A 22969-nucleotide genomic window follows, 5' to 3' on the forward strand; every position below is an offset into this window, starting at 1 on the left:
CGGGGGAACGGCCACGAGAGAGCCAGCGCGGGGGGGGACAAAGGGACAGACAGTGAGGGGACAGCAGGGACACCGGGCAATGGGGGTCACAGGAGTGCACCTGGGGGGAACGGCCACCCGAGAGCAAGCGCAGTGGGGGACAGAGGGACAGAGGGACAGACAGACAGTGAGGGGACAGAGGGACACTGGGCAATGGGGGTCACAGGAGTGCACCTGGGGGAACGGCCACCCAAGAGCCAGCGCAGGGGGACAGACGGACACAGGGACAGACGGACACAGGGACAGACGGACAGGGAGGGGACAGCAGGGGGACACCGGGCAATGGGGGTCACAGGAGTGCACCCGGGGGGAACGGCCACCCGAGAGCCAGCGCGGGGGGACAGACGGACAATGAGGGGACAGACGGACACCAGGGCAGTGAGGGGACACAGGGCAGTGATGGCGCACAGGGACAGTGAGGGGACACCAGGACAGTGAGGGGATATGGGGACACGGGGACAGTGGGCGGACACTGGGGACAATGAGGGGGCACTGAGGGGACACCAGAGGTCACGGGGGGCTCATTGATTTAGGGGGTCACAAAAGGTCATGGGGTCACCTGGAGGGTGACAGGGGGATTTAGGGGGTCACACGAGGTCAGGGGGAGTCAGGAGTGACCCAGGAGCTTTGGGGGTCCCCAGGGTGCAGCGGCCTGGAAAGAAAAGGGACCTGGGGTCACGGGGGGGGTCCCAAGGGGGTCAGGGACCCAAAATTCTGGGGGGGACACTGAGGTCAGAGGTCACCAAGGGGTCAGGGGGGACCCTGGTGGGATTTAGGGGGTCCCAGGTAATTGGGGGGTCCCGGGGGGGGGTTACCAGGTAATTGGGTGGTTCGGGGTGGTGGTCCCAGGTAATTGGGGGGCCGGGGGGGTCCCAGTGTCCGGTCCTGCTCCGTACCTGGTGCAGCTCAGGGACAGCTTTGGGGGTGGGGGGGCGAAGTCCCCTGGAGGGGGCGGGGGGGGTCACCCGTGTCCTGTGAGGGGGGGGAGGGGTCGCTGTTAATTAATCATCGATCCATCCCCACCCCCCCAAACCCGTGCAAAGGGCGCCCAAGAGGGGGCGGGGCCTCCTGCTCTTAGCCCCGCCCTCTTTTTGGCCCTCAGCCAAGATGGCGCCGCCCATTTGCCCTCACGCAAAATGGCGCCCGCAGTTAAACCCCGCCCCTTTTTGCCCTCACAGAAAATGGCGCCTGCCCAAACTCAAAATGGCGCCCGCCCTCACCAAAGATGGCGCCGTGGCTTCAAGGCCCCGCCCACCCCGCCCCGCCCCCGCGCGGGGCACGCCGGGAGTGGGGATTCCCCAGCGCATGAGGCGCGGGAAGCACCGGAGGTACCGGGGAGGCCCCGGGGGGAATTTGGGGGGTCCTGGGCGGATCTTGGGGTGTCCCGGGGGGTCCTGAGGGGTCTCGAGGGGCCCAGAGGGGATTTCGGGGGTCCCGGGTGGATTTTGGGGATCCCAGGGGGGTTTTGAGGGGTCCCAAGCGCATTTTCAGGAGTCTCGGGGATTCGGGGGGACCCCCCCAGTCCTGAGGAGTCAATGGGGGGGGGGGCACCCTAAAAACGGCGAGAGGGGAGGGGCCCAAAATGGCGGGGGGGTCCCCAAATTTTGCCCAATTTTTAATCTAATTTTACCCAGGTTTTTCCCAGTTTTTACCCGACTTTTACCCAAAATTTCACTCCAGTTTTATCCAATTTTACTCAAATAGGGCGATTTTTGCTGCCGGAAGGGGGGAGGGGGCGTGGCTTAAAAGAAGGGGGCGTGGCTTGGCCTGGCTTTGGCGGGACCCCCCCTTTAAAAAAATTGAATTTTTGGGGTCACCCCCCAAAAAAGAAGATTTCCCCCCAAAATCAGGGTTTCCTTCCCCCCTCACTGGTGGATTTTGGGGGTCCCGGGGGCCCCTGAGGGGGGGGTAGGGGGCACTCCAAAAACGGGGAGGGGGGAGGGTGTGGGGTTCAAAATGGGGAAGGGGTGACCTGAGCGAGGTCCCCCAAATTTTGCCCAATTTTTATCCAAATTTTAGCCAAAATGTGCCCAAATGTTACCCAAATTTTGGCCCGTTTTTGCCCAAACTTCGGTGAAACTTTACCCAAAACTAACTCAAATTTTATCTGAATTTTGCCAAAACGTTGCTGAAATTTTACCCCAATTTTTAGCCCATTTGCAATCTAAACTTTATCCAAAATTTGGCCAAATTTTACCCTATTTTTATCAATTTTAAACCACAATTTTGTCCAAATTTTCTCGTATTTTTCCCGACATTTTTCTTAACCTTTACCAGTTTCAGCCAATTTTTATCCATTTTTTGCCCAAACTTTACCGAAATTTTACCTAAACTTTACCTAAATTTTGCCCGAATTTTCCCTAAACTTTACCCCAATTTACTCAATTTTTATCCACATTTTATCTAAACGTTACCCGGATTTTATCCAAACGGAGCAAAATTCGCTTCCTGAATGGGAGGGGGCGTGGCTTAGATGAAGGGGCGTGGCTTGGTGAGAAGGGGGCGTGGCTTGGGCTGGTTCAGCGGGAGCCCCCATTAAAAAAAAATGGGAATTTTTGGGGTCACCCCCAAAAAAGGGAATTTTTCCCCCAAAATCCGGAATTTCCCCTCCCCCCAGGGGTGCCCCGGGGCCGCCCCTCCCCCGCCATGGCCGAGGATCTGGAGCCGCTCCTGGGGGGCGAAGGATTCCTGGATTTATGGAACATGTGAGCATTTGGGGCATTTTTGGGGCTTTTTGTGGGGTTTGGGATTTTTGGGGCATTTTTGGGGTTTTTTTTGAGGGTAATTTTGGGGTTTATTTGGGATTTTTGGGGTTTTTTTGGGTGCATTTTTGGGTTTATTTGCGATTTTGGGGGGATTTTTGGAGGGAATTTTTTGGTTTATTTGGGATTTTTGGGAGGAATTTAGGATTTTTTTTTTGGTTTATTTAGAATTTTGTGGGGGATTTGGGGAGATTTTTGGGTTCATTTGGAATTTTTGGTGGGATTTTCGGGTTTATTTGGGGGTTTTGTGTGGATTTTTGGGTTTATTTGGGATTTACTTGGGATTTTGGGACTTCTTTGGGGGATTTTTGGGGTTATTTGGGATTTTGAGGGAGAATTTGGGGAAGTTTTGGGATTTATTGAGGAGTTTGGGGTTTTTTTTAAGGGGTTTGGTGGGTTTTGGCGACAGTTTTGGGATTTTTTTTTGTTGGTTTTGCGGGAGATTTTTGGGTTTATTTTGATTTTTGGGTTTCTTTGGGATTTTGGGGGATTTTTTGGGGTTTGCTTGGGGTGGGATTGGGATTTTTTTGGGATTTTTTGGGTAACCTTTGACCCTTCCAGGCTCCCCAATAACATCGGTTCCCTGCCCGAGGATCTGCTGGAATGGGTGAGCACCAAAAATTGGGGTCAAATCTCCAAAAAATGAGAAAAATTCCCCAAAATTTGCCCAAATGGGTGGGGAACCCCAAAAGGGACGGGGAGGGGTCAAAATCCCCCCCAAAATTGGGATTTTAACCCCCAAAAATGGGAATTTTTTACCCTAAAATGATCCCAGCTCTCCCAAAATCCCCAGAATTGGGTTTCCCCTAAAACAGGCCCAAATACCCCAAAAATTTGGATATTTTCCCCCAAAAAATCTTAAAACCCCACAAATTTGTATTTTCGCTCCCATAAAAATCCAAAATTCCCCAAAACCCCCAAAATTTGATTTCTCTCCCCCCCAAAAAAAATGACCCCAAAAATTTTCCAAGAAATTGAATTTTCTCCCCCTCAAAAAACCCCCAAACCTCCAAAACTTTTGATTTTCACCCCCCAAAAATTCCAAATGCCCGAAACCTCCTCAAACCCCTAAAATTGAATTTCCTTCTCCCCAAAAAACGACCTTAAAATCCCCCAAAAATTTGAATTTTTTACATTAAAAATTTGAATTTTTTACCTCGAAAATTTGAATTTTTCGCCCCCAAAATTTTGAATTTTTCACTTTGAAAGTCTGATTTTTTTACCTCAAAAATTTGAATTTTTCACCTCAAAAATTTGAATTTTTCACCTCAAAAATTTGAAATTTCCCCCCCCAAAAATTTGAATTTTTCGCCCCCAAAATTGGGATTTTTCGCCCCAAAATGCCCCAAACCCCCCCAATGTTTGTGTCTCTCCCCTCCCCCACAGCAGCTGAGCCCCCCGGAGCCCCCCCAGGAGGGGGAGGGGCCGGGGGTGGGGGAGGGGCGGGCGCTGCCCCCTCCCCCGCCGAGCCCCCCCCGCCCCTCCCCCCCCCCTCGGCCGTGGTCCCGTCCACCGAGGATTACGGGGGGGAGCACGACTTCCGGGTGGAGTTCCGGGAAACGGGGACGGCCAAGAGCGTCACCTGCACCGTGAGTGAGAAATGGGGGGAAAAACGGGGATTTTGGGAAAAAACGGGGAAAAAATCGGTGAAAAAATGACGAAAAACGGGCAAAAAATGCCTGAAAAACGGGCAAAGAAAGGGGAAAGAATGGGGTAAAACCAAGGAGATCCCGGGGGGGGAGCGCAACTTCCGGGTGGAATTCCGGGAAATGGGAGTGGCCAAGAGCGTCACCTGCACCGTGAGTGAGAAATGGGGGAAAAACGGGGAATTTGGGAAAAAAATGGGGAAAAAATCGGTGAAAAAATGGCGAAAAATGGGCAAAAAATGGGGTAAAAATGGGGTAAAACCAAGGAGATCCCGGGGGGGGAGCACGACTTCCGGGTGGAGTTCAGGGAAACGGGGACGGCCAAGAGCGTCACCTGCACCGTGAGTGAGAAATGGGGGAGAAAAATGGGAATTTTGGGAAAAAACGGGGGAAAAAATGGCGAAAAACGGGTGAGAAACAGGGAAGGAATGGGGTAAAACCAAGGAGATCCCGGGGGGGGGGGGGGAGCGTGACTTCAGGGTGGAGTTCAGGGAAACCGGGACGGCCAAAAGCATCCCCTGCACTGTGAGTGAGAAATGGGGGGAAAAATGGGGGTTTTGGGAAAAAACGGGGAAAAAAACGGTGAAAAAATGACGAAAAACGGGCAAAAAATGCCTGAAAAACGGGCAAAGAAAGGGGAAAAAATGGGGTAAAACCAAGGAGATCCCGGGGGGGGAGCGCGACTGCAGGGTGGAGTTCAGAAAAATGGGGAGTGGCCAAGAGCGTCACCTGCACCGTGAGGGGGGTTTGGGAGGAAAAATGGGGAATTTGGGAAAAAACGGAAAAAAACGGTGAAAAAATGGCAAAAAACGGTGAAAAAATGACGAAAAAACGGGCAAAAAATGCCTGAAAAACGGGCAAAGAAAGGGGAAAAAATGGGGTAAAACCAAGGAGATCCCGGGGGGGGGAGCGCGACTGCAGGGTGGAGTTCCGGGAAATGGGAGTGGCCAAGAGCGTCACCTGCACCGTGAGGGGGGGATTGGGGGGAAAAATCGGGAATTTTGGGAAAAAACGGGGGAAAAAACGGTGAAAAAAGGGTGAAAAACGGGCGAAAAATGGGCGAGAAACGGGGAAGGAATGGGGTAAAACCAAGGAGATCCCGGGGGGGGGGGGGGAGCGTGACTTCAGGGTGGAGTTCTGTGAAGCCGGGATGGCCAAGAGCGTCACCTGCACCGTGAGTGAGAAATGGGGGGAAAACGGGGATTTTGGGAAAAAACGGGGAAAAAATCGGTGAAAAAATGGTGAAAAACGGTGAAAAAATGGCGAAAAACGGGCAAAAAACGGGGAAGGAATGGGGTAAAACCAAGGAGATCCCAGGGGGGGGAGCGCGACTTCTGGGTGGAATTCAGAGAAACCGGGACGGCCCAGCGCGTCACCTGCACCGTGAGTGAGAAATAGGACTGAAAACGGGGATTTTGGGAAAAAACTGTGAAAAACGCTGAAAAACTGACGAAAAACGGGCAAAAAAAGGGTTAAAAATGGGCAAAAAAAGGGTTAAAAATGGGGTAAAACCAAGGAGATCCCGGGGGGGGGGAGCGCGACTTCAGGGTGGAGTTCCGGGAAATGGGAGTGGCCAAGAGCGTCACCTGCACTGTGAGTGGGGATTGGGGGGAAAAATCGGGAATTTGGGAAAAAAAATTGGGAATTTTGGGAAAAAACGGGGAAAAAAACGGTGAAAAAATGGTGAAAAACAGGGAGAAAATGGGAATAAAACAATAGGAAAAGTGAGAATAACAGGAGTGGCCAAGAGCATCACCTGCACCATGAGCGAGAAATGGGGGGAAAAATTGGAATTTTGGGAAAAAAATGGTGAAAAAATGGCTGAAAACTAGCGGGAAATGGTGAAAGAAATGGGGATAAAACAATGGGAATAAATGGGATTAAAGGGAATGGCCAAGAGCGTCGCCTGCACCGTGAGTGACAAAATGGGGGAAAAAAACAGGGAAAAAATTTGAATTTTGGGAAAAAATGGGGCAAAAAATGGGGAAATGACAGGGGAGATGGGAGTAATGGGGTTTTTATGGGGTTTCTATGGGATTTTTGATTTCTGGGTTGATTTCTATGGGGTTTCTATGGGGTTTCTCTGTTTCTGGGGTTATTTTTATGGGATTTTCACGGGGTTTTTTCGCTCTGAGCTCATTCCCAGTCCCTCCCAGTAACTCCCAGTCTCCCCCAGTACTCCCCGGCCCTGAACAAGCTGTTCTGGGGGTTTCTATGGGGTTTATTCATTCCTGGGTGGATTTTTATGGGGATTTTTTGTTTCTGGGTGGATTTTTTTGGGGGATTTTTGGTTCCCAGTCCCTCCCAGTAACTCCCAGTCTCCCCCAGTACTCCCCAGCCCTGAACAAGCTGTTCTGGGTTGATTTCTATGGGGTTTCTATGGGGTTTCTATGGGGTTTCTATGGGGTTTATTCATTCCTGGGTGGATTTTTATGGGGATTTTGATTTCTGGGTGGATTTTCACGGGGTTTTTTCGCTCTGAGCTCACTCCCAGTCCCTCCCAGTAACTCCCAGTCTCTCCCAGTACTCCCCGGCCCTGAACAAGCTGTTCTGGGTGGTTTCTATGGGGTTTCTCTGTTTCTGGGGTTATTTTTATGGGATTTTTATGGGGATTTTTTGTTTCTGGGTGGATTTTCACGGGGTTTTTTTGCTCAGGGGTTGTTCCCAGTCCCTCCCAGTAACTCCCAGTCTCCCCCAGTACTCCCCGGCCCTGAACAAGCTGTTCTGGGTGGTGTCTATGGGGTTCCTATGGGGTTTCTCTGTTTCTGGGTGGATTTTTATGGGGATTTTTGATTTCTGGGTGGATTTTCACGGGGTTTTTTCGCTCTAAGCTCATTCCCAGTAACTCCCAGTCTCTCCCAGTACTCGCCGGCCCTGAACAAGCTGTTCTGGGGGGTTTCTATGGGGTTTCTATGGGGTTTCTATGGGGTTTCTATGGGGTTTCTCTGTTTCTGGGTGGATTTTTATGGGGATTTTTGATTCCTGGGTGGATTTTCACGGGGTTTTTTTGCTCAGGGGTTGTTCCCAGTTCCCTCCCAGTAACTCCCAGTCTCCCCCAGTACTCCCCGGCCCTGAACAAGCTGTTCTGGGTGGTTTCCATGGGGACTTCTATTGTTGGGGTATATTTTTATGATTTTTTATGGGATTTTCATGGGGATTTTTTGTTTCTGGGTGGATTTTTTTGGGGATTTTTGGTTCCCAGTCCCTCCCAGTAACTCCCAGTCTCCCCCAGTACTCCCCGGCCCTGAACAAGCTGTTCTGCCGCCTGGCCAAGCCGTGCCCGGTGCAGGTGCGCGTGGCGGTGCCGCCGCCGCCCGGGGCCCTGCTCAGGGCCGTGGCCGTGTACAAGAAATCGGAGCACGTGGCCGAGGTGGTGCGGAGGTGCCCCCACCACGAGCGGGCCGGCGGCGGCCCCGACGGTGAGGAAATGTGGGGGGAAAAATGGGGAAAAATGGGGGGAAAATTGGGGGAAAAATGGGGGAAATTGGGGAGAAAATTGGGGAAAAATGGGGGAAAATTGGGAAAAAATTGGGAAAAAATGGGGGGAAAATTGGGGAAAAATGGGGAAATTGGGAAAAAATGGGGAAAATTGGGGAAAAATTGGGAAAAAAGGGGGGAAATTTGGGAAAAATTGGGGGAAAATTGGGAAAAAATGGGGGAAAATTGGGGAAAAATGGGAAAATTGGGAAAAAAATTGGGGAAAAATGGGGGAAATTGTGGAGAAAATTGGAAAAAAATTGGGAAAAAATGGGGAAAATTGGGGAAAAATTGGGAAAAAAGTGGGGGAAATTGGGGAAAAATGGGGGGAAATTGGGGAAAAATTGGGAAAGAATTGGGGAAAAAATGGGGGAAATTGGGGAAAAATTGGAAAAAGTGGGGAAATTGGGGAGAAAATTGAAAAGTGGGGAAATTGGAAAAAATGGGGGAAAATTTAGAAAAAATGGGGGAAAATTGGGGAAAAAATGGGGGAAAATTGGGGAGAAAATTGGAAAAAATGGGGAAAATTGGGAAAAATTGGGAAAAATGGGGGAAAATGGGGAGAAATTGGGAGAAAATGGGAAAATTGGGAGAAAATTGGGGAGAAAAATTGGGAAAAAATGGGGAAAATTGGAAAACAATGGGAAAAAATGGGAATTGGGGGGAAATTGGGGAAAAATGGAAAAAATTGCATTAGATTCTGAAAAATTGGGGGAAATTTGGGAAGAATTGGGAAAATATGGGGGAAATTGGGGACAAATTGGGAAAAGTGGGGGGGACTCAAAAATATTGGGGAAAATTGGGGAGAAAACTAGAAAAAATGTGGGGAATGGGAATAATTGGGGGAAATTGGGAAAATTGGGAAAGTTGGATTAGATTTGGAAAAAATGGGGGAAATTGGGAAAGAATTGGGAAATTGGGAAAAATTGAGGAAATTTGGGAAAAAAATTGGAGGAAAAATTGGTTTAAATTCTAGAGAAACTGGGAAAATTGGGGGAATTGGAAAAATAGATTAATTCTGATAAATTTGGGCTGATTTTGGGGTTAATTTTGGATTTTTGGGCTGGTTTGGTTAATTTGAGTGGATTTTGGTGTTAATTTGGGTTAATTTAGGATTTTTGGGGTGGTTTTGGGGTTAATTTGAGTGATTTGGGGTTAATTTTGGGGTTATCGGGATTTTGGGGTGGTTTGGGTAATTGAGGTGATTTGGGGTTAATTTGGATTTTTGGGCTGGTTTGGGTTAATTTTGATTTTTGATGTTTGGCTGATTTTGGGTTAATTTGGGATTAATTTGGATTCTGGGTGTTTGGGGTAATTTTGGGTGGATTTGGGTTATTTGGGTATTTGGATTTTGGGTTTTTGGGGTTAATTTTGAGGTGGATTTTGGGGTTAATTTTGGGGTTAATTTGGGATTTTTGGGCTCTCCCCAGGCAACGCCCCCGCCCAGCACCTGATCCGGGTGGAGGGGAACCCCCAGGCTCGGTACCAGGACGATGAAACCACCAAGAGACACAGCGTGGCCGTGCCCTATGAGCCCCCCGAGGTGACCCCAAAACCCCAAAAAACCCCAAAAACCCCAAAAAACCCAAACCCCAAAAATCCCCATTGAAATCCCTGCAGAAATCCCAAAGAACGGCCCCAAAATCCCAAATAAAAACCCCAAAATCCCATCACAGACACAGCGTGGCCGTGCCCTATGAGCCCCCCGAGGTGACCCCAAAACCCCAAAAAACCCCAAAAACCCCAAAAAACCCAAATCCCAAAAATCCCCATTGAAATCCCTGCAGAAATCCCAAATAAAAACCCCAAAAAACCAAATAAAAACCCCAAAATCCCATCACAGACACAGCGTGGCCGTGCCCTATGAGCCCCCCGAGGTGACCCCAAAAAATCCCAAAAACCCCAAAAAATCCCAAAAACCCAAACCCCAAAAATCCCCATTGAAATCCCTGCAGAAATCCCAAATAAAAACCCCAAAATCCCAAATAAAAACCCCAAAATCCCAAATAAAACCCCAAAATCCCATCACAGACACAGCCTGGCCGTGCCCTATGAGCCCCCCGAGGTGACCCCAAAAAAACCCCAAAAAATCCCAAAAACCCAAAAAACCCAAACCCCAAAAATCCCCATTGAAATCCTTGCAGAAATCCCAAAGAACGGCCCCAAAATCCCAAATAAAAACCCCAAAATCCCAAATAAAAACCCCAAAATCCCATCACAGACACAGCGTGGCCGTGCCCTATGAGCCCCCCGAGGTGACCCCAAAAATCCCCTGAACCCCAAAAAATCCCAAAAACCCCAAAAAAACCAAACCCCAAAAATCCCCATTGAAATCCCAAATAAAAACCCCAAAATCCCAAATAAAAACCCCAAAATCCCATCACAGACACAGCGTGGCCGTGCCCTATGAGCCCCCCGAGGTGACCCCAAAACCCCAAAAAACCCCAAAAACCCAAAAAAATCCCAAAAAAACCAAATCCCAAAAATCCCCATTGAAATCCTAAATAAAAACCCCAAAATCCCAAATAAAAACCCCAAAATCCCAAATAAAAACCCCAAAATCCCAAATAAAAACCCCAAAATCCCATCACAGACACAGCCCATCTGTGCCCTATGAGCCCCCCGAGGTGACCCCAAAAAAATCCCAAAAAATCCCAAAAACCCCAAAAAACCCAAACCCCAAAAATCCCCATTGAAATCCCTGCAGAAATCCCAAATAAAACCCCAAAAAATCCCAAATAAAAACCCCAAAATCCCATCACAGACACAGCGTGGCCGTGCCCTATGAGCCCCCCGAGGTGACCCCAAAACCCCAAAAAATCCCAATAAAAATCCCCCAAAAATCCCAAATAAAAACCCCAAAATCCCAAATAAAACCCCCCAAAATCCCAAATAAAAATCCCAAAATCCCAAATAAAAACCCCAAAATCCCCCTAACAATGTCCCCCCCATCCCTGGTGGATTTTTGGGTTTTTTTTAGGGTTTTTTGGGAATTTTTTTCGAGGTGACTTTGGGGTGGTTTGGGGGTATTTTTTGGGGTTTTTATTTGGGATTTTTGGGGTTTTTATTTGGGATTTTGGGGGGTTTTTATTTGGGATTTTTGGGGGTTTTTATTTGGGATTTTTGGGGTTTTTATTTGGGATTTTGGAGTTTTTATTTGGGATTTTTGGGGGTTTTTATTTGGGATTTTGGGGTTTTTATTTGGGATTTTTGGGGGTTTTTATTTGGGATTTTGGCATTTTTTGGGAGTGGTTTTGGGATTTTGGGGTTTTTTTTTCAGGGTGATTTGGGGGTATTTTGGGGAGGTTTTTTTGGAATTTTTAAGGGATTTTTTTGCAGCAGTTTTGGGGTTTTTTTGGGGATGCTTTTGGGGTTATTTTTGGGTGGTTTGGGGATATTTTTGGGGATTTGTTATGGGTTTTTTTGGGGTGTTTTTTTTTGGTGGTGGTTTTGGGGTATTTGGGTGAGTTTTAGGGGTTTTTGGGATTTTTTAGAGTCGGTTTTGGGGTATTTTTAGGGCTAATTTTGCAGGTGATTTTGGGGTTTGTTTAGAGATTTTATTCAGTATTTTGGGTGATTTTTTTGGGGTTTTTTTTAGGTATTTTTGGGGCTGATTCTGAACTTGGTTTTGGGGTGGTTTAAGAGTTTTTTTGGGTTTTTTTTTTCAGTTTTTGATCATTTTTCTCCATTCCCAGGTGGGCTCAGAGTGCACCACGGTCCTGTACAACTTCATGTGCAACAGCTCCTGCATGGGGGGCATGAACAGGAGACCCATCCTCACCATCCTCACTTTGGAGGGACCTGGGTGAGCCCCAAAAACCCCCAAAAATATCCCAAAAAATACCCAAAAAATACCCCAAAAAAACCTTTAAAACAGCCCCAAAAATCCCCCCAAAAAAACCAAAATTCTTCCAAAAAACCCCAAAAACCTGGGCATGAACAGGAGACCCATCCTCACCATCCTCACTTTGGAGGGACCTGGGTGAGCCCCAAAAACCCCCAAAAATATCCCAAAAATACCCAAAAATCCCCCCAACAATCCCTGAAAAAATCCCAAAATCCCCCCTAAAAAACTCAAAAAAAACCCCCAAAAAATGCTCAAGAATGCACCAAAATTTGGGCATGAACAGGAGACCCATCCTCACCATCCTCACTTTGGAGGGACCTGGGTGAGCCCCAAAAACCCCAAAAAAAACCCAAAAAATACCCAAAAATCCCCCCAACAATCCCTGAAAAAATCCCAAAATCCCCCCTAAAAAACTCAAAAAAAACCCCCAAAAAATGCTCAAGAATGCACCAAAATCCTCACCATCCTCACCCTTGAGGCACCTGGGTGAGCCCCAAAAATATCCCAAAAATAACCAAAATAAATCCCAAAAAATCTTCCCAAAAAACCCCAAAATCCCCTAAAAAAAACCCTAAAAATTCCCCCAAAATCCTCTGAAAAATCCTCAAAATTCCCAAAAACCTGGGCATGAACAGGAGACCCATCCTCACTTTGGAGGGACCTGGGTGAGCCCCAAAAACCCCAAAAATAACCCAAAAAATACCCCAAAAATCCCCCCAACAATCCCTGAAAAAATCCCAAAATCCCCCCCTAAAAAACTCAAAAAAACCCCCAAAAATGCTCAAGAATGCACCAAAATCCTCACCATCCTCACTTTGGAGGGACCTGGGTGAGCCCCAAAAATACCCCAAAAATAACCAAAATAAATCCCAAAAAATCTTCCCAAAAAACCCCAAAATCCCCTAAAAAAACCCTAAAAATTCCCCCAAAATCCTCTGAAAAATCCCCAAAATTCCCAAAAACTTGGGCATGAACAGGAGACCCATCCTCACTTTGGAGGGACCTGGGTGAGCCCCAAAAATCCCCCCAAAAAACCCCAAAACTGAGGAGCCCTCACCCTAAAAACCTGGGAACTAACCCCAAAAAATTGAGATTATTTTTCCTAAAAGCTGGGTTTTTTTTTCTCTAAAATCCATGAGTTTTAGCCCTCGAAGTTTAGAATATTTTTAAAATATTTTGAGGGATTTCTGGATGGATTTTGGGGTCCCTTGGATGATTTTTGGGGTTATTTTGGATGATTTTGGGGTCCCTAATTCCCATTTTAGGCTGTTTCGAGGTTCGGGTCTGAGCCTGAATTTGGGGTTTTTGGGGTCCCTGGGTGGATCAGGATGGGGATTTTGGGGTTCCCCAGGTTTTCAGGGATCCCCAGGATGTTTTTGGGGTATTTTTGGCTGATTTTGGGGTTCCCAATCCTGATTTTGGGGTGTTTTCAGGGGTCAGATCCTGGGCCGGCGCTGTTTCGAGGTTCGGGTCTGCGCCTGAATTTGGGGTTTTGGGGTCCCTTGGTTGAATTTTTGGGGTTTCTGGTTGGATCAGGATGGGGATTTTGGGGTTCCCCAGGTTTTCGGGGATCCCCAGGATGTTTTTGGGGTGGTTTTGGATGATTTTGGGGTATTTCTGGCTGATTTTGGGGTGTTTTCAGGGGTCAGATCCTGGGCCGGCGCTGTTTCGAGGTTCGGGTCTGTGCCTGAATTTGGGGTTTTGGGGTCCCTTGGTTGAAATTTTGGGGTTCGTGGATGGGGTTTTCGGGGTTCCCCAGGTTTTGGGGTGTCCTAGGATGGATTTTGGGATATTTTTGGGATATTTTTGGGGTATTTCTGGCTGATTTTGGGGTGTTTTCAGGGGTCAGATCCTGGGCCGGCGCTGTTTCGAGGTTCGGGTCTGAGCCTGAATTTGGGGTTTTTGGGGTCCCTGGGTGGATCAGGATGGGGATTTTGGGGTTCCCCAGGTTTTCAGGGATCCCCAGGATATTTTTGGGGTGGTTTTGGCTGATTTTGGGGTTCCCAATGCTGTTTTCAGGGGTCAGATCCTGGGCCGGCGCTGTTTCGAGGTTCGGGTCTGAGCCTGAATTTGGGGTTTTTGGGGTTCCTGGGTTGGGTTTTTGGGGTTCCTGGTTGGATCAGGATGGGGATTTTGGGGTTCCCCAGGTTTTCAGGGATCCCCAGGATGTTTTTGGGGTGGTTTTGGATGATTTTGGGGTATTTTTGGCTGATTTTGGGGTGTTTTCAGGGGTCAGATCCTGGGCCGGCGCTGTTTCGAGGTTCGGGTCTGCGCCTGCCCTGGCCGCGATCGGCGCCATGAGGAGGAGACCCAGCGGAAAAGGGGCGGGGCCAAGAGAGGTGAGGGCGTGGCTTCAGTGGGGGCGGGGCCTGAGCTCTTAAAGGGGCGTGGCCACAGGAGATGATAAAAATATATGGCTGGGTGGGCGTGGCCTAAGCTTGGATGGGGGCGTGGCCAATAGAGGTGAGGGAGGGGCTTCAATGGAGGCGGGGCCTGAGTTCAGAAAGGGGTGGGGCCAAGGGAGATGATGGCAATATATGGCTGGGTGGGCGTGGCCTAAGTTGGATGGGGGTGTGGCCTCTGTGGGGGCGTGGCCAATGAATGTGAGGCTGTTACTGGCTGGGGTGGGTTTGGGTGGGCGTGGCCTAAGCTTGGATAGGGTGGGGCCTCCAAAGGGGCGTGGCTTGATGTGGGGTAGGGGTGGGGCCTGGATAGGAGTGGGAGGAGCCTGATCCACGAGTGGGTGTGGCCTAAGTGTGGGTGTGGTTACTGGACAATGGGGGTGGAGCTTGCAGTAGGGTGTGGCTCAAGTGGGTGGGGCCAATTCTGCTGGGGGTGGGGCTAAAAGAGAATAGGTGGGGCTGGGTGGGTGTGGCCTATGCAAATTAATGACTGTGCCAAATCTGAGGGGGTGTGGCCTAAAGAAACAGGCGTGGCCAAGTGATTGATGGGAGGTGGAGCCAAACTGGGTGTGGCTATACCCGCAGAAGGGTGTGGCCTAAAGGGGCGTGGCCAAATATGCTAATCAGCAGCGGCCATGCTCATGAATAATGGGTGTGGCCAAATTGGGTGTGGCCTGAAAAGGCGTGACCAATATGCTAATGAGCTGCTGCCATGCTCATGAATAATGGGTGTGGCCAAAGTGGGTGTGGCCTGAAAAGGCGTGACCAATATGCTAATGAGCTGTTGCCATGCTCATGAATAATGGGTGTGGCCAAAGTGGGTGTGGCCTGAAAAGGTGTGGCCAGTATGCTAATGAGCAGAGCTGTGCTCATTAATAATGGGCGTGGTCAAATTGGGTGTGGCCAATATTCTAATGAGCCGATCCTGTGCTCATGAATAATGGGTGTGGTCTGAAAAGGTGTGGCCAGATATGCTAATGAGCGGCTGCCATGCTCATGAATAATGGGCGTGGCCTCTCAGGGATCCCCCATTGACTCTGGGGGGTCTCTGGGCCCTTTTGGGGGTCCCTGACCCCCCCCGCCCCTCCCCCAGCCCTGTCCCCCCCGGCCGAGACCCCCGAGAGCTCCAAGAAGCCAATGCAGGACCCCGAGAGCGAGATCTTCCTGCTGCAGGTGGGAACGGGGGGAAATTGGGGGGATTTGGGGGAAATTTGGGGTCCCAAGAGGGAAATTTGGGGTCCCAGCAAAGTTTTTAGGGGTCCTAAGGGGATTTTAGTAGTCCCAGGGGGGAAACTTGGGGTTCTAAAAGAGAAATTTGGGGTCCCGGGGGGAAATTTGGGGTTCCTGGGTGAAATTTGGGTTCCCAAGAGGGAAATTCGGGGTTCTAAGAAGTAAATTTGGGGTTCCTGGGGGGAAATTTGGGGTCCTAAGAGAGAAATTTGGGGTCCCCGGGGGGTTTTTTGGGGTCCCACAGGGATTTTAGGTCTCCCAAGAGAGAAATTTGGGGGTCCCAGGGGGGAAACTTGGGGTTCTAAAAGAGAAATTTGGGGTTCCTGGGGGGAAATTTGGGGTCCTAAGAGAGAAATTTGGGGTCCCTTAGGGGTTCTAAGGGGTGGTTTGGGGTCCCAAGGGGAAATTTGGGATCCCAAGAGGAAAATTTGGGGTTCTAAGAGAGAAATTTGGGGTCCCAGGGAGGAAATTTGGGGTCCCAGGGGGAATTTGGGGTTCCTGGGTGGAACTTGGGGTCCTAAGAGAGAAATTTGGGGTTCCTTAGGGGTTTCTTAAGGGTGGTTTGGGGTTCCTGGGGTGAAATTTGGGTTCCCAAGAGGGAAATTCGGGGTTCTAAGAAGTAAACTTGTGGTTTCTGGGGGAAATTTGGGTCCCAAGAGGGAAATTTGGGGTCCCCGGGGAAATTTTCGGGGTCCCACAGGGATTTTAGGTGTCCCAAGAGAGAAATTTGGGGGTCCCAGGGGGAAATTTGGGGTTCTAAAAGAGAAATTCTGGGTCCCAGGGCAGAAATTTGGGGTCCTTTAGGGGTTCTAAGGGGTGGTTTGGGGTCCCATGGGGATATTCGGGGTCCCAAGAGGGAAATTTGGGGTCCCAGGGGGGAAATTTGGGGTTCCTGGGTGGAATTTGGGGTCCTAAGAGAGAAATTTGGGGTCCCCGGGGGGTTTTTTGGGGTCCCACAGGGATTTTAGGTCTCCCAAGAGAGAAATTTGGGGGTCCCAGGGGGGAAATTCGGGGTTCTAAGAGGCAAATTTGGGGTTCTTGGGGGGAGATTTGGGGTCCTAAGAGAGAAATTTGGGGGTCCCAGGGGGAAATTTGGGGTTCTGAAAGAGAAATTCGGGGTCCCAAGAGGGAATTTGGGGTCCTAGGGAGGAAATTTGGGGTCCCTTAGGGATTCTAAAGGGTGGTTTGGGGTCCCAAGAGGGAAATTTGGGGTTCGTGGGGGAAAATTTGGGGTCTCTAAAAGTGTTTCCTTCTCCTCTGTGACCCCAAATTTCTGGGGGGGGTCCCTGAGGAGTCTCAGCCCTTTTGGGACCCCCCCTCACCCCGTTATTTTTGGGGGGTCTCCAGCACTTTCCAGCTCCCCTCACCCCAATTTTTTGGGGGATTTCTGGGGGATTTCCACCCCTCTATGATCCCAATTTTTTGTGGGGTTTTTGGGGGGTCTCAGCCCTTTTGGGCCTCCCCCTGACCCCATTATTTTGGGGGGTTTTTGGGGGGTCTCAGCCCTTTTGGGACCCCCTCTCACCCCAATTTTTTGGGGGGGTCTCAGCCCTTTTGGGACCTCCCCTCACCCCAATTTTTTGGGGGATTTCCACCCCTCTATGATCCCAATTTTTTGGGGGGTCCCTGAGGGGTCTCAGCCCTTTTGGGACCCCCCTCACCCCAATTTTTTGGGGGGTCTCAGCCCTTTTGGGCCCCCCCTGACCCCGTTATTTTGGGGGGTTTTTGGGGGGTCTCAGCCCTTTTGGGACCCCCTCTCACCCCAATTTTTTGGGGGATTTCCACCCCTCTATGATCCCAATTTTTTGAGGGGTTTTTGGGGGGTCTCAGCCCTTTTTTTGACCCCCTCTCACCCCAATTTTTTTGGGGGTTCAGGTGCGGGGCCGCAAGCGCTACGAGATGTTCCGCATGGTCAACGAGGCCCTGGAGCGAACCTACGACCGGGGGGCGGCCCCCCAAAAGTGAGACCCCAAAAATGGAGGGGCTGGGGGGGGGTCTGGGGTAATTTTTGGGGGATTTGGGGTTATTTGGGGGGGGTTTGGTGTAAATTTGGGGGGATTTTGGGGGGGTTTCAGAGGGCTTGGGGTCAATCTGAGGGGGTTTGGGGGCACTTTGGGGGGTTTGGGGTAATTTTGGGGGGGTCTGGGGTCACTTTGGGGGATTTGGGGTAATTTGGGGGGGTTGAGAGGGTTTGGGATCATTTGAGGGGTTTGGGGTCACTTTGGGGGCATTGAGAGGGTCTGGGGGTCACTTTTGGGGGGAATTTGGGACTCCCATTTTTTGGGGGGGATTTGGGACTCTCAGATTTTGGGGATTCCTTTTTGGTGTTTTTTTGTGGGGGGGTGGAATTTGGGATTTTAAGATTTTTGGGGGTCACTTTTTGGGGGTTTTTGGGGATCTCTCTTTGGGTTTTTTTTTTGACGGGGAATTTGTGACTCCAGGATTTTGGGGGTCTCTTTTTTGGGGTTCTTTTGGGGACAATTTGGGACTCTCAGAATTTTGGGGGGGGTCCCTGACTCTCTCCCCTCCCCCCCCCAGGTCCAAGGGGCGGCGCCCGCGGGGGGAGGGGCGGGTGCCCCGTGGGAAAAAGCTGCTGCTCAAGGCGGAGTCGGGGGAGTCCGATTGACCACGCCCCCTTCGCCTGGAGGCCACGCCCCCTTCATCTGGAAGCCACACCCCTTCCCCTACCACACCCTTCAACTCCTGCTTCCTATTGACCCATTTGTCCTGGTTAGCCCCACCCACTAATCTGTAACCCCGCCCACTTGTCCTGTTTGACCCCACCCACTTTCTATTTAGCCACGCCCACCCATCAATCAACGCTGTAGCCACGCCCCCACCTTTTAACCACACCCCTTTTCCCGTTGTAACCACCCTGCTTTAGCCACGCCCACATGATTATGCCCCGCCCTTCATCCACACCCACGCAATTTTTTAAGCCACACCCCCTCCTGCATGACGTCATCCCTTGGTCCCACCCCCTTCGGGTTTTTAATGGTTTTTATACAATAAAGGGATTTTTATAGCGCCCCTCCCCCACCCGGGGGGTGTCTGGGGGTCCCAGTTTGGGGTAACTGGGGGGGAATTTGGGGTCCCAGTTTGGGGAACTGGGAGGAACTGGGAGGAACTGGGAGGAACTGGGAGCCCATTTTGGGGTAACTGGGAGGGATTTGGGTGTCCCAGTTTGGGGTTACAGGGATCCCAGTTTGGGGCAACTGGAAGGAATTGAGGATCCCAGTTTGGGGTAACTGGGATTAACTGGGAGCCCAGTTTGGGGTAACTGGGATTAACTGGGAGCCCAGTTTGGGGTAACTGGGTGTGAGTTGGGGTCCCAGTTTGGAGTGTCCCAGTTTGGGGGGATCTCCCAGTTTGAGGTGTCCCAGTTTGGGGTAACTGGGAGGAACTGGGGGGGTCCCAGTTTGGGGTAACTGGGAGGGAATTTGGGGTCCCAGTTTGGAGTTACTGGGAGCCCAGTTTGGGGTAACTGGGAGGAACTGGGATCCCAGTTTGGGGTAATTGGGAGGAACTGGGATCCCACTTTGGGGTAAATGGGAGGGAATTGGGGGTCCCAGTTTGGGGTAACTGGGCGGACTGGGGGGGTCCCAGTTTGGGGCAACTGGAAGGACTGGGGCATCCCAGTTTGGGGTAACTGGGATGAACTGGGAGCCCAGTTTGGGGGGATCCGAGCTTGGGGTAACGGGGAAGGATGGAGGGTCCCAGTTTAGGGTAACTGGGATCCCAGACTGGGGAACTGGGGGGCCCAGTTTGGGGTAACTGGGAGGGAATGGGGGATCCCAGTTTGGGGGAACTGGGAACCTATTTGGGGTAACTGGGAGGAACTGGGGGGTCCCAGTTTGGGGTAACTGGGAGGAACTGGGATCCCAGTTTGGGGTAACTGGGATGAACTGGGAGCCCAGTTTGGGGTAACTGGGAGGGATTTGGGTGTCCCAGTTTGGGGCAACTGGGATGAACTGGGATCCCAGTTTGGGGTAACTGGGATGAACTGGGAGCCCAGTTTGGGGTAACTGGGAGGAACTGGGATCCCAGTTTGGGGTAACTGGGAGGGAATTGGGGAGGGGTCCCAGTTTGGGGTAACTGGGATCCCAGTTTGCAGTTACTGGGAAGAACTGGGAGCCCAGTTTGGGGTAACTGGGAGGGATTTGGGTGTCCCAGTTTGGGGGGATCTCCCAGTTTGAGGTGTCCCAGTTTGGGGTAACTGGGAAGGAATTGAAGATCCCAGTTTGGGGTAACTGGGATGAACTGGGGGATCCCAGTTTGGGGTAACTGGGATGAACTGGGATCCCCATTTGGCCAAACTGGGATCTCGGCTCGCCTTTAACTGGTCCCAGTTCAGTTCCAGCCTGGGGTGGGAGGAGTTAAGAAAGGGGGCGGGGCTTCCTCACCGCCCCCCCCCCATTCCCGCTCCTGCCAAGGAACGTTCCGGAAAATTCCAGAAAATCCCTCCGTGCCCTTGAGCTGCCCTTGGAGCCGCCGGGATTTGGGGGAGGGGTCCCCAAAATCGGGGAGGGGTCCCCAAAAATCGGGGGGGTCCCAAAAAGGCCCCGATTGAGCCCAAAAGCGGCCCCGAATGGCGGAGGGTGGGGGAGGGGAAACGGGGGGGGGGGGCGGAACCATCTGGACGGGATTAAAGGGGGGGGAGGGGCGGGGGGGGGGAGGGGATCAGGGGGGGATTGGTGTCAGGAGGGGGAGGGGCCGGGCAGGGGTAATTAGTGAGGTCATTAATGAATTGATTAATTAATGAACGAGATAATTACGGGAAGTCTGATTCATATGGGGGGGGGAATTTTGGGGTGGTTTATTCCAAAAAAAGGGAAATTTTGGGGCGGGAAATTTGGGATTTTGGGGGGTTAATTAAGGGTTAATTAATGAATTATTTAATTAATAAAGGAGGGAATTAAAAGAGGGGTGATTAACATAGGAGGGGGATTTTGGGGTGGTTTATTCCAAAAAAAGGGAAATTTGGGAGGGAAATTTTGAGGGGTAATTAAGGGTTAATTAATGAATAAATTAATTAATGAAGGCAGGAATTAAGTTAGGGTGATTAATTGGGTAATTAATGAGGGGAGGGAAGATATTGGGGTGGTTTATTTAAAAGGGAATTTTGAGGGGGGAAATTTTTAATTTTGAGGCGGTAATTAAGGGTTAATTAATGAGGAGATGATAATTTGGGGGGTCAATTAAGGGGGGGTTAATTAATGAGGAAGAATTAGTTCGAGGGGTTAATTAAGAAGAGGTTAATGAGGCGTTAATTGGGGGGGGGTGTCTGGGGCTTAATTCCAGGTGGAAATTAGTGAGGTGTTAATTAGAGGGGTTAATTGAGGGTTAATTGGGGGGTATTAGGTGTAATTAATTAAAATAATTGTAATTATTCCCTTAATTAGAAGTTTTTCTTTTAGGGGATATTAATGGGGGCTTAATTGTGTCTCAGTAATAGTTAATTAGTGATTAGTGAGGTCAACATTAATTATTAATTAGTGTTGTAATCAGGGTTGGCCATTAATTAGAGGCCATTAATTAGAAGTATTCATATTAAGGGCTAATAAATGGAGGGTGATTTAGGGCCTCCATTAAGGGGTTTTAATTGGGGTTAATTAAGAGTTATTAATTATGCTCAGGTAATTAGATCGGTCTCTATTAGTGACTATTAATTAAGCCCATTATTAATTGGGAAGTATCTTGGGGTATTAATTAGGGGTTTGCGTGTGGGTTATTAATTAGGGGATTATTAATTGGAGATTTCAGTTAGCTGCTGTTAATTAGGGGTTGGTAGGAAATGAAACATTTATTAGGGACTGTTAATTAGGGGTGTTAATTGTGAAGTGTTATTAATTGGGGTGGTCTTAATGGGAGTCTTAATAGGGGGTGTTAATTAGGAACTGTTAGTGGGGGGCTTAATTCTTAATTACGGGGTTCATCAGGGAAGAGGATTTGGGGTGTTAATTAGGGGGATGTTAATTGGGGGGTTGTTAATTTGAGGTGTTAATTGGGGAGTATTAATTAGGGGCTGTTAATTAGAGGGTATTAATTAGGGGTGTTAATTAGAGGGTTGTTAATTTGAGGGGTTAATTGGGGGTTGTTAATTAGGAAGTTGTTAATTAAGGGTTAATTGTGGGCGGGGTTTAATTGGTTCATTGGGGAGGGAAATTGGGGCGGTTTTGGTGCCTCTGCCCCTCATCGATGACGTCACTGCCGTGGCCCCGCCCCCTGGCCTGAATGGGGGCGCCCCTGCCAAGGGGGGGAGGGGACCCCGTGGCCTGGCAGCGCTAACGAGCTCATTAAGGCTCATTAAGGGCCCAGCCCCCACCCGTGGCCTAATTAACGACAAGACGCAAAAATTCCACAAATGAACCCAAAAATTCAACAAAATATCAACAAATTAACCCAAAATTCAACGAGTGAATCCAAAAATCAGCAAAATATCAGCAAATAAACCCAAAAATTCGACAAATAAACTAAAAATTCAACAAATGAACCCAAAAATCAACAAAAAAAACCCCAAAAAATCATAAAATAAACTCGAAAAATCACAAAAGAAGTCCAAAAATCAACAAAGAAATCAACAAATGAACCTAAAAATCAAAAAATAAACCCAAAAATTAACAAAAAAGCAAAAAAATAAAAAAAGTAAACAAAAACCAATAAAAAAGCAAAAAAATTTAAAAATTTAACACAAAACATTAGTAAATAGTCAAAAAATCATAAAATGAACCCAAAAATTCATCAAATATACCCCAAAATAATCAAATAAACCCAAATATCAAGACAATATCAACAAATAAACCAAAACCTCAACAAATGAACCCAAAATTCAATAAATAAACACAAAAAACTGACAAAAAACACAAAAAAATCATCAAATAAATCCAAAATTTAACAAATATATCCCAAAAATCAACAAACTTGGCCCTTTCTCCTCACGCACGGCAGCCATTTTGACTGGCAGCCATCTTGACAGGCAGCCATCTTGACTGGCGGCCATTTTGACAGGCGGCCATCTTGGTCCTTATCACCACACCTGTGGCAGCCATCTTGGTTCTTATCTCCATGCCTATGGCAGCCATCTTGACTGGTGGCCATTTTGAGAGGCAGCCATCTTGACAGATGGCCATCTTGGTCCTTATCCCCACACCCGTGGCAGCCATCTTGGTCCTTATCACCATACCTTATACCATACCATCTTGACAGGCAGCCATCTTGGTAAGTGGCCATCTTGACTGGTGGCCATTTTGAGAGGCGACCATATTGACAGGCGGCCATCTTGGTTCCTTATCACCATACCTATGGCAGCCATCTTGGCAGGCGGCCATCTTGGTAGGCGGCCATCTTGACTGGTGGCCATTTTGGTCCTTATACCCCCATACCTATCGCAGCCATCTTGGCAGGCGGCCATCTTGCCCTCCTCCAACATCACCAACCCTTCCAAACCCCCCAAAAAACCCCTCAAACTCCCCCCAAACTCCCCCCAAACCCCCCAAAACTCCCCCCGAACCCCAAGCACAAACCACGACCATTTTCACTCCACGACGGAGGCGGGAGGGGACGAGC

At 49.4% G+C, this 22969-nt stretch overlaps 1 protein-coding gene across 1 annotated transcript; it reads left to right on the top strand.

Annotated features, from left to right (window-relative positions):
* Positions 1-1093: 1093 nt before the first annotated feature.
* TP53 (tumor protein p53) lies at positions 1094-18431 on the top strand. The gene is given in 12 exon segments (XM_064737420.1): positions 1094-1367; positions 2657-2744; positions 3363-3408; positions 4188-4295; positions 4298-4390; positions 7680-7866; positions 9355-9467; positions 11620-11729; positions 14001-14110; positions 15267-15346; positions 17279-17364; positions 17942-18431. Coding segments are annotated over 11 exon segments (1080 nt in total). The 5' UTR covers positions 1094-1367; positions 2657-2685; the 3' UTR covers positions 18030-18431.
* The last annotated feature ends 4538 nt before the right edge of the window (positions 18432-22969 follow it).

Source organism: Zonotrichia leucophrys, unplaced genomic scaffold, assembly GCF_028769735.1.
Source record: "Zonotrichia leucophrys gambelii isolate GWCS_2022_RI unplaced genomic scaffold, RI_Zleu_2.0 Scaffold_55_320004, whole genome shotgun sequence".
Taxonomy (NCBI): Eukaryota; Metazoa; Chordata; class Aves; order Passeriformes; family Passerellidae; genus Zonotrichia; species Zonotrichia leucophrys.